The sequence below is a fragment of the Pongo pygmaeus genome, chromosome 4 (assembly GCF_028885625.2).
Source record: "Pongo pygmaeus isolate AG05252 chromosome 4, NHGRI_mPonPyg2-v2.0_pri, whole genome shotgun sequence".
NCBI classification, from domain to species: Eukaryota; Metazoa; Chordata; class Mammalia; order Primates; family Hominidae; genus Pongo; species Pongo pygmaeus.
The window spans coordinates 17,320,280-17,331,627 of record NC_072377.2 but is presented as its reverse complement, the minus strand read 5'-3'; the positions used below and the strand labels follow the sequence as shown (position 1 = coordinate 17,331,627).

Below are 11,348 nucleotides of genomic sequence, written 5' to 3'. Positions count from 1 at the left end.
AGGTATAGAAAAGGGTTACATTTTTAAAGGTGATATTGGCCACGTCCCCTTCCAGTTTCAAAACTACATTTCCCCGCTGTTACGCAAACGTCTTATGCAAACCCGACTGCAGGAGAGAAAGTCAACACGGGAATGCAGCTTCCAGAAATTCTGATTAGCCTCCGTCTTCCGCTTTGATCTGGCCCCGCAGCCCGGGCAGCTCCGCTGACCGCGCTTCCTTGCCGAGATTGCTCGTCTACCGGGCTGCATTAATGAGATCCGTGTTGAGCCGGTTCCAGGGTCTGCTAAACATCAAAGGCACAAAAGAAGCCCCCAGTCCTTTCTCTTCCCCTCTAAGTGATTATTTAGTCTCTCTCTGCAGAAGGAAGAGTCAAATCCCCTCCCCACGCCTAGGTGGGGAGACCTGGGGAAACGCGCGGCCCCCTCCCGGGTCCGCTAAGGAGCCTGCGGCAGCTTTGGGCTCAGAGTAGGCGGGGCCTGGTCGGGAAGGGGGCGGGGCGCTTCGCCCGGGCGGGGCCAGACGGTGTGGTTGGCGGAGGGCCAAGCTCCTGGGGGCGGGGCCGGGAGCGGGAGGGCGGGGCCGGCTGTGGGAGGGCGGGGCGAGGTCGCCGGGCTGCAGTCCCGCGGGCGAGAGCTGGCTGAGCCGCGAGGCGGGACTGCTCACCTTCGGAGCGCTCGCGCGGGGATCGCGGCTCCGGCTCACTTTGAGGCGCGCTGTCCTCCTGCCCGCCCCGAGGGCCCCCGGCCGGAGCGCAGAGGGAGGGGGCCGCGCTCGCCAGCATCCCGCCGCCTTCCGCCGCCTGGGGGAAGAATGTGCCATCAGCTGTTCTCCGCTCGCGAGCGCTGCGCCCAGTAGTGAGGAACTTGGAGGAAGAAGAGACAAAGGCTGCCGTCGGGACGGGCGAGTTAGGGACTTGGGTTTGGGCGAACAAAAGGTGAGAAGGACAAGAAGGGACCGGGCGATGGCAGCAGGGGAGCCCCGCAGGCGCGCGTTCTCGGGAGTGGCGCCGTGACACGCATGGTTTCCCCGGACCCGCGGCGGCGCTGACTTCCGCGAGTCGGAGCGGCACTCGGCGAGTCCGGGACTGCGCTGGAACAATGGATAACTTCTTCACCGAGGTAAGTGCGCTCCCAGTCCGACCTGGCCTCCGGAGCCCAGGGAGGGAGGCGTCTGCCCACCACGCCGCGCGCCCTGGGTACTTTTTCCTAAGCCCTGGAGGGCGCAACTTTCTGGGAGTCTCCTGAAATCACCCCCCATCCCCCCGCGGAGTCTCTGATGAGTAAGCCCGGGCAGGTTTTGTTTCGTCCTGTCCCGCGCTCGCATTTTGCTCCGGGAGGTAGCGAAGGTGCGTTTCCGTTTGCGTGGGTGGCTGGCTCTCGGGGCGCCCCGGGACACCCCGCGCCAGGTGAGGCGGCGCGCGCCGGAGCCCGGGCGGGGCGATCCGCCCGCTCGACTGCCCGGGTGCAGGAAGCCCAATAAAATGTTCAGCGGGGACCTGCCTTTCTTCAAGAAAGGTCTGGTCTGGTATTTCCTTTGCAAAACGTGCGGGCTTCCTGTGCAGGGGTTCAAACACTTCCAGAGGAGACGGCTTAATGAAGTGTGAGAATGAGAGGCAAGGGTTTAATCAGTTACTGTTTTCCTTGCCTGCCGGACCTTGGAGACTTAAGTTCTTTGCTCGCCGAGAAGTGCTCTTTTAAGGCTTAGGATAACTCCAGACCCTGGGATCAAAAGATCATATATTTGTGTAGAGTGTCCATGCAGATTTTGAATTCGAATGTAAAGAAAATTCGTTTAGGGCAAACAATGGCTATTTTAATAGATGAAACGGATGCCCTCTTTAGGGTCGTTGAGGGTGGGACACTGAAACTTAACTTGAGAGCCCTTTTTCCCCCTCTGGGATCGAGAGTTACTGTGGTTTCTTGGCTCCCTTTCCTTTCTTGGTTGTGTTTATTTAATAAATTCTGTTTAAGTTTGAGGTTTGAAGTGGCTCAAAGTAAACTTAGTTGACTTGAGAGAGTCTGATGTGATTTTCGTTGAAAGCCAGGGAATGTTTTCTGAGTGCAGAACCGCTTTGGAGTCTTCCAGCAAATCAGATTGATGAGGGCTTGTCTCTGTGTTAGCCGACTTGGTTTATCTGATTTAATTGGATATAATATTTCAAGTCATTCTGCTTTCTGCATGCTCACTGACTGTATTCTCAGACAGCTATTCATACTGGCCAAAGTGATAAATGCATTCTTGTTAATAGTCATATCTAGTTTTTAAAAGTGGTGTTTCAGATGTGATACCCACATTCATTGTGGAAGGAAGACTAGAAAGGAATTATGTATCAATACATATTTTTACTTTTTTTAAAAAAAGTGAAATATATATAATTGTGAGACGCTCGCATTTTCTAGTCCATAGACCTTTGTTTTCATGCTTGTCAAAAGGCACCAGAACTTTTTGCAAGAGTTGCACGTTGTCCAGTGGTAAAGGACCCTCGGGCTACAGTGAGTTCCGGTGTTTAATTGCTTGCATCTGTAAGAAAACGGAGGCCCTGCCCCTAGGGCAATGATTCTTAACTTTGTTGTTTTTGTGTTCTGGGTCCCTTAGAAAATCTGATGAAAATATAGAAATTTGTATTCAGTTTGCACGGATCTCACTCCTCCTGCAGCCTGTTTGAGCACCACGGGGGTCCGTGGCTCCCTTTGGGGAGAACTCTGCCCCCTAGTGCAAGTGGGGGGAACATCAGGATAACGCGCTATAGCGTCCTGATCTGTTACCCGGTGAGACTTTGACTTTTCAAAGCACTCTTTTCGTCTTGCACTGGATACCTTAGTTCAGTGTAAAGGGCCTGGTTGTTGGATTTTATTTCCGTGATCAATATTATTTTGCAGTTGGCCATTAGCGATCTTCTACTCTCTCCTCTTCATTTTGTAGACAGAATCTTAACCCAAAGATATGAGTAAGTCCCTCGCCCAGCTTTGAAGAGCTTGTTCACGAATCCAGAGCCTTTTTCCTTTGCTGCTGGTGACTCTGGTATTTCTGGGAACTTTTCGCTTATTTAAGGTTATACTTTTAATCTTGTGATGTATGTGTATTACAATATTAACTTCTAATCAGCCGTGAAAGTTCCACCCTTAAACCTAATCACTTTGAGTGGGAAGGAAGCAGGGCCAGTCAGAGAGGCTACATAGTGAGGTATTAATTGTAGACACACTCTTAACATAGATCCCAGCTCCCCTTTCTCTCTCTCATGTCTTGTAACGGAGCATCCTTTTGTTAAATTGTCCAGTGAAGAAAATGCTGTAATGTCCTGTTAGAATAGAAACAGCGAGTGTGGAAGTGATATATTTCCCAAGGACAGCTAAATTGTTTGGTCTCCTTATCACTAAGTAGAATTCTGTTCTTTGCTAACTTTTCTCATTGTGGCTTAGGGGTAAATGACTTGTTGCTTGTTGGACAACAGTTTAAAGCCAGTGCTAACTATTGGGGGAAAATTGCTGAATGAGATGTTGCCTGTTTAGCTTTGTGTATGAATAGCCAAATAATAAGGAAATGGGAGCTGCTTGTAATTCGCAGCTGCTGTTTCTAGCTAGACCAGGGTTTCTCAAACCTGGTACCATTGCTGAGTAATTCTTTGTGTTGGAGGCTGTCCTGTGTGTTGCAGGAGGTTAAACACGTCCCTGGACTCTACTCAGTAATTGTTAACCCTGTCCCCCAAGTTGTGACAACTTGAAAGGTCTGCAGACATTGCCGAATGACAGGGGAGCAAAATCACTCCCAGTTGAGATCCACTGAGCTAGACCTGTGAAGCAGTTGCCTGGCGGTATTAATTCCTATTTGTGTTGCAGGCACAGCCTTGTCTGCGCTTCCCTGTTTTAAATAGGATTTGGCTGGGTGCAGTGGCTCAAGCCTGTAATCCCAGCACTTTGGGAGGCTGAGGTGGGAGGATTGCTTGAGCCCAGGAGTTCAAGACCAGCCGGGGCAACATGGTGAAACCTCATCTCTACAAAACTTAGCTGAGTGTGGTGGTATGCACCTGTAGTTCCAGCCACTCTGGAGGCTAAGGTGAGCCCAGGAGGTCCAGGCTGCAGTGAGCCAGGATTGCACCGCTGCACTCCAGAGCAACAGACCCTGTCTCACAAAATAGATAGACTCTTATTGCTTGCTAGATTGATTGATTAATTAGATAGATAGTATCTTACTTCGCGCCAGGGGGAAGCTTGCAAAGCTTGTGCCAGTCAGCTGACAGCTGCTGACTTCAAAATGTTCTCCAGGATTAGAGAAACTGAGCATGCCACATTCCTCAGTTTCAGTTTGTTCATGGCCTTCATTAGAATTTTATGGCTCCCCTTGAGTTAATTGTGGGTATGCTTTGGGGAAGCTTGTTTTTTCAGCATTTCTAAGTAAGTTGTTAAGTTTACTTCAGCCAGAAACTAAGTTTAGATGTGTCTGTAACCAGAAGCAATAATAATAAAAAAGCAAACAGAAGAGGCTCAACCAGTAAAGTGGCAAGGCTACTGTGCAAACTTGTGTTGATGTGCTGAAGTGGACACTGTTTTCATGTCTTCAGGGCCAAGTACAGTGCCTGGAATATAGTAGGGGCCAGTAAGTACCAAATGAAGTTGACCTTTTTGTTTCCCTGTTAGGAAGAGGTGTGATCTGTCTGTTCAAATACAAGATCTCTGAGGATTATTAGTGAGACTAATCAAACACTTTGATTTTCAGAATAAATATGTAAAATGTACACAAGTAAGATACAAATACAAATATAGAAAGCAGGTATTAATGTTTAAGGGATAAATTGTTAGTGGAAAATATTCCAGACATACCTATTTCTTACAGTCTGGTTCACTCTGGATTAGAGCAGACTTCATTCTAAAGATGTTAAGTGGAAACACCAACCTCTTCTACTTAACTTGAGAAGGGACTGTGGTTGTGGTTGGTTATCTGGAGTTGTTCAAATAGCTTTTTAAGTGAGTAGAGTTCCCAAGCCAATTTTCTCCCCATTTGGTAGTATATTTTTTTTGTTTGTGATCTATTGACATCTTTTCTTGTTAGAGAAAAATGTAGACATTGTTATTTTTGGCAGCTTTCTCTCCTCACCCTCGATCATGTCTCTATGTGTAAAGGGGAACTGCTGAGGACTTCTTCTATCACCAATTCCTGAAGGCAACCCCTTTGATGACTAGAAAATCATATCAGGAGATTAGCTGGGTCCCTTTACCTTTTCTCACAATGGAGATATAGTATGTTGCTTCTTCTGTGTAGTTTGAAAACATTTCTATTGTCAAGTACTCATTTTTTTTCCCCTGTCATGTTGGGGACAGCAAAGCCAGGGGGAGCAGCTGCAGTGGGACAGTTGTTGCAGCAGGAGCAATAAGCTGTCTGGCTGGGGCGGGCAGGGTAGGACTGCTTCCACTCCATATCATGTGGCCGGCTGTTCCTGCAAAATCAGGCACAAACCAGGAACAAGCTGGCATGGGCAGGTCCTTCACTGTTTAACCAGAGTGGTGGAGGCAGAGAGCAGAGTGTTTGCTTTTCTAGTTCAGCTGGCTTTAAGTGGGCTCGCCTTTGAGGATGTAAACCTTGAATGTGCTCTCCTGCTGTTGTGATTGGTAGGACATGGAGTATCTTATTATTATTATTACTATTATTATTATTATTGTTTTGAGATGGAATTTTGCTGTTGTTGCCCAGGCTGGAGTGCATGGTGCGATCTCGGCTCACCACAACCTCCACCTCCCGGGTTCAAGCGATTCTCCTGCCTCAGCCTCCTGAGTAGCTGGGATTATAGGCATGCGCCACCACGCCCAGCTAATTTTGTATTTTTAGGAGAGATGGGGTTTCTCCGTGTTGGTCAGGCTGGTCTCGAACTCCCAACCTCAGGTGATCCGCCTGCCTTAGTTTCCCAAAGTGCTGGGATTACAGGCATGAGCCACCATGCCCAGCCGGAGTACCTTATTATTAATGAGTTTCAACAGTTTGGATTTAGAGTAACTGCTACGTAACATTTTCATGTCACTAGCTAGTAGGGGACGTTCAAGAATGAGCCTCCGGTGAAGTCTGGATTAAGCATTTCCCCTTCCCTAACTGCCCCCAGGCTGAGTGCAAAGTGTCCTATCTTAGCAGCAGCGCTTGGCTCCCTCTGATGGGATCTCAGCCAGATGCTCTAAATCCTGGACTTGAGCTCTCTGGTCTGTAAATGGGCGTAATAGTTCCTACTTTGCATGGTTATCAGCCGAATTTGAGAGAAGACTTACAGAGCACTTGGCACATAGTAGGTGAGTAATAAGAAAACCTTGGTTGTAGTAACCATACTTTGAAATTGAGAACAAGTGGCCCTTGGTGAATGGAATGTCAGTACTCCTGGTGCAGGGAAATCTCGACCTTAGAGCTTTTGTTCTGAGGTAGCTTCCCTGTGGTGTGTTGCATTTATTTGTTTTCTCTTTTTCAGCCTGTACATTTCTGGCAGATTTTGTGTTTCCAGAACTCTGTCTAAAGCATGTTCTTATTGCTTATAAAATTAAGTCCACATTCCGCAGTCTGGTTTCAAGGCTTTCTGATCTTGTAACTCTCTCTTTATTCTTTTCTCGCACGTGATCCTACAGCAGAGGATCTGTTACCCAGTTCCACTCCATCCTTTGTGCAGGCAGGCCTCTCTGCCTATCGAATGTCCCACCTGTCTGGCTCCTTTTTGAAACCATCTCTAACAGGTCTAGTTCACGGTGATCTCTGCTCTCCTTCCTCGGAACCTGGCTCTCTTTCTGTCTTGGTCTTGTTAGGAGGGATTTACCGCTGTTAGCTAGAGGCTTTACATGCTTTACAAACCCTATCCCCTTTTCAAATGAGTAAACAGCCTTGCGAGGTTAAATATCTTATTTGTAAGTAAGTTTCATCACTTCCTTGGCATTGAAATGTCCTCATGGTTGAGATTCAATCCTTGCATAACGGTTATTTTCAGATTATTTTATGGTGGGAAGGGGAGATGTTTCTAACTTTTTTCCTTGATTATGAAGCATCTTACAGTTCTTTGAAGATGATAATAAATATGGCTAGTGTTTCTTGAGTACAGTCAGCCCCGTACTCAGTATCTGTGGGTTCTGCATCTCTGGATTCAACCAACCTCTGATTGAAAATATTCAAGAAAAAAATTGCATCTGTACTGAACATGTAGACTTTTCCCCATAGATTTTGGTATCTGGGGAAGGTCTTGGAACCAATTCCCTTTAGATACATAGGGACAACTGTACTCACCATGTGCCAGGCACGTTGCTGGTACTTCACATTTAGTGACTCATTTAATCCCTTGAACAATCCTATGGGAAAGGCTCTATAATTATACCCAATCCATAGATGAAGAAAGTGAGGCACAGAGAGGTTAAGTAACTGACTCAGTGTCACACAGCTAGAAAATGATAGCCAGGATTTGAACCCAGACAGGCTGTGTCCAGAGCCACAGAGAGTTCTTCACTGCCATGCTTTTCTGTCCTGTTGATGTCCTTTGCCTTAAACTTGCGTCATCTTCTCTAGGCTGTCTGATGAAATGCCCTAAAAGTGGGCAGTTAGTAAATGATTTTCAAGTGGAAAACTGCATGGGAGTTTGGGAAAACAAGTAGTCCACATCCTAGAAATGTTGAAAACTCCGCAGGAAAATGTTCATCAGCTTTTGAACATGCCACTGATGGGCGGGGTGCAGTGGCTCACGCCTGTAATCCCAGCACTTTGGGAGGCCGAGGCGGGCGGATCACGAGGTCAGGAGATCGAGACCATCCTGGCTAACACGGTAAAACCCCGTCTCTACTAAAAATACAAAAAATGAGCCGGGCATGGTGGCGGGCACCTGTAGTCCCAGCTACTCGGGAGGCTGAGGCAGGAGAAGGGCGTGAACCCGGGAGGCAGAGCTTGCAGTGAGCTGAGATCGCGCCACCGCACTCCAGCCTGGGCGACAGAGCGAGACTCCGTCTCAAAAAAAAAACAAAACAAAACATGCCACTGATTTTTATTTGGTTGGCTTTTTGCTTAGGAAAGCCAAGTGCCTTCTGTTTGCTTGTAAAAATGTGTGTGTGTGTGTGTTTGTTGTTGTTGTTTTTTGACATGGAGTCTCGCTCTGTCACCCAGGCTGGAGTGCAATGGTGTGATCTTGGCTCACTGCAACCTCCACCTCCTAGGTTCAAGCGATTCTCCTGCCTCAGCCTCCCAAGTAGCTGGGACTACAGGCGCCCACTACCACACCCGGCTATTTTTTTGTATTTTTAGTAGAGATGGGGTTTCACCTTGTTGGCCAGTATGGTCTCCATTTCCTGACCTTGTGATCCGCCCGCCACAGCCTCCCAAAGTGCTGGGATTACAGGTGTGAGCCGTCATGCCCGGCCCATAAAGTGTGGTTTCTAAAGCTGTTTGTCCCAACCTCATGAGGATAGTAGGAAGGTTTACATACTGAAGCACTTAGGGCCGTGTGCTCATGCCTGTAATTCCAGCATTTTGGGAGTCCGAGGCAAGTGGATCACCTGAGGTCAGGAGTTCGAAACCAGCCTGGCCAACATAGTGAAACCCTGTCTCTAATAAAATACAAAAATTAGCTGGGCGTGGTGGCATGGGCCTGTAATCACAACTACTTGGAAGGCTGAGGCAGGAGAATCGGTTGAATCCGGGAGGCGCAGATTACAGTGAGCCACTGCACTCCAGCCTGGGCAACAGAGCGAGACTGTCTAAAAAATAGTAATAGTAATAATAAAAATATTAAAACAAAATAAAGCACTTAGAAAACAAGAAGATTTTAGAAGTGTTTATTAAAACAAAATGTGGGACTCATTTGTCTCCCCAATTCCAGCTGTCAATTAGTGAAGTGTTACTTGAGGTTTTTTGATAGAATCTTCTTTTTCAATTAAAGATTCTGAGTGCTTTGTTGGAGTTTCTTCATATCACCTATCATTTGCTTGTTAGCTTATTGATGCCCATGGAACAGTTATTGACAGGACATTGGGTCGTTTTCCCAAGAGCATTCGTTGAACAAAACATTTTGCTGCCTTGCTAAGAGGTGTTCAGAAAATATTTCCACCAGGTCTAAAGTAAATCTAGCACCTCATGTCACATGACATCATGTCATCTAATGCTGCCAGTTACAGGAAAAGACGTTAGAGTTTTGGGGTCAAAGCCACAACACATCTGTTGAAATACAGCTAGAACAAGGGAGAAACATACGGGAATTATCCAGCTAATAGCTCTACCTTCACCCAGTCCGACTCCCTGCCTGCTCTTAAGGATTAAAATTGCCTCCATATAAAAGCATTTTAAATTATGGCAGTTAAAGGCCAGGCGCGGTGGCTCATGCCTGTAATCCCAGCACTTTGGGAGGCCACGGCAGGAGGATCACGAGGTCAGGAGATCCAGACCATCCTGGCTAACATGGTGAAACCCCATCTCTACTAAAAATACAAAAAACTAGCCGGGCGTGGTGGTGGGTGCCTGTAGTCCCAGCTACTTGGGAGGCTGAGGCAGGAGAATGGCATGAACCTGGGAGGCGGAGCTTGCAGTGAGCCGAGATTGTGCCACTGCACTCCAGCCTGGGCGACAGAGCAAGACTCCATCTCAACAAATAAATAAATAAACAAACAAACAAACAAAAGAAAACACCATAAGCAAAAGACACAAAGAAGCTCCCATGGTGTGGCTCTTCTTGTTTTGTGGTAGATGCATTGAGACTTTTTTTCTATGCCTTCATGTATGTTTCTGATAAAACACACCTGTAACATTTTTCACTGAAGAGTTGATTGAGAAAAGCTTTAAATATCATTTGTGGGGCCAGAGGCAAGAGTACAAATTCAGGCCCCATATCACATATCTAAACATTTAAAAGTGATAAACCATGCTTACAAATTGGTAAATAAAATGACTTCTACTCTGCCTGGACAAATACATCTGTCTTTAAGACAGAATCAACAAACATGTTTAAAGCTACGGATTTTATTGCTGAAAGTCAACAAAATATCAAACATGAGTGAATTTAATTACAGTTGCCTATGTCTGGGTGTTCTGTTGATGTTTCATGAGTGATAAAGAACTATACTCCATAGTATATTTTTCATAAATCTATTTTTCTTGTCCATATTTTAGCAAACTCACTGGTTATGTGGTTATAGTCAAGATTTTCACAATACTTTGTTTTATGGACAATAATACCATGGTGGAGAACCTTTCTTTGTGGTTCTTAGATGGTTCTTTTTTTTTGCTGGGACAGAGTCTTCCTCTTTCGCCCAGGCTGGAGTGTAGTGATGCAATTTTGGCTCACTGCAACCTCCACCTCCCGAGTTCAAGCAATCCTCCTGCCTCAGCCTCCCATGTAGCTGGGATTACAAGTGTGTGCCACCATGCCTGGCTAATTTTTGTATTTTCAGTAGAGACGTGGTTTCATCATGTTGGCCAGGCTGATCTGAAGCTTGTGACTTCAATTGATCCACTAGCCTTGGCCTCCCGAAGTTCTGGGATTACAGGCGTGAGCCACCCCATCTAGCCAGATTGTTCTTTTCTTAATCTAAGTCTAGAGATGGCCTGTTTTGCTGAGGCAGGACAGTAGTTACTGACATTGTCAACGAACTTCATACAGCAATATTTAGATTAAAAAAAGAATGAGATTGCATATGATAGATTATTGATTTTAAGAAGTACTACAAAGTATTTTAATTTCATTATCCAGATTGAATATCCGTAATCTGAAAATCCAAAATTTGAAATGCTCCCAAATTGGAAACTTTGAAAAAAATATTTATTGTTAATTGATACATATTAGATTTACATGTTTTCCAGGTACATGTGATCATTTGATGCTTTCATATAATCACATCAGGGTCATTGGGATATCCATTACCTTAAATTGTTATCTTTATGCTAGGGATATTCAAATTATCCTCTTCTAGGTATCTTGAAATGTACAATCAATTAATGTTAACCATAGCCACTCTATTGAGTGCCGAAATGTCACTCAAAGAAAATGCTGTTTGGAGCATTTTGGAGTTTGGATTTTTGGATTAGGGATGCTGAACTGGTGTATTGCAAATATTCCAAATTCTGAAACACTTTTGGCACCAAGCCTTCTGGGTAAGAGATAACGAAGCATTCTGTGTAAGTCATTATTATTGATATTGTGACTTATCACCATTTCTTAAATCAGGTATTTCTGAGGTTCTTTATAACTTTTCAATGCTGTGTATGTTATAAAGAAAACTGAGGCCGGGCATGGTGGCTCATGCCTGTTACCTCAGCACTTTGGGATGCCGAGGTGGGTGGATCACCTCAGGTCAGGAGTTCGAGACCAGCCTGGCCAACAAGGTGAAACCTCATCTCCACTAAAAACACAAAAATT

The 11,348-nt window shown here is 45.9% G+C and overlaps 1 protein-coding gene across 1 annotated transcript in view; it reads left to right on the top strand.

The window, feature by feature from the left end:
• Window positions 1-596: 596 nt before the first annotated feature.
• The window catches only part of MYO10 (myosin X), a 268,244-nt gene continuing 257,492 nt past the window's right edge, over window positions 597-11,348 (top strand). Inside the window, exon 1 of the mRNA XM_054489918.2 lies at window positions 597-1,119. Coding sequence (XP_054345893.1) covers window positions 1,099-1,119 — 21 coding nt within the window. The 5' untranslated portion in view covers window positions 597-1,098. The remainder of the gene's footprint in view (window positions 1,120-11,348) is intronic.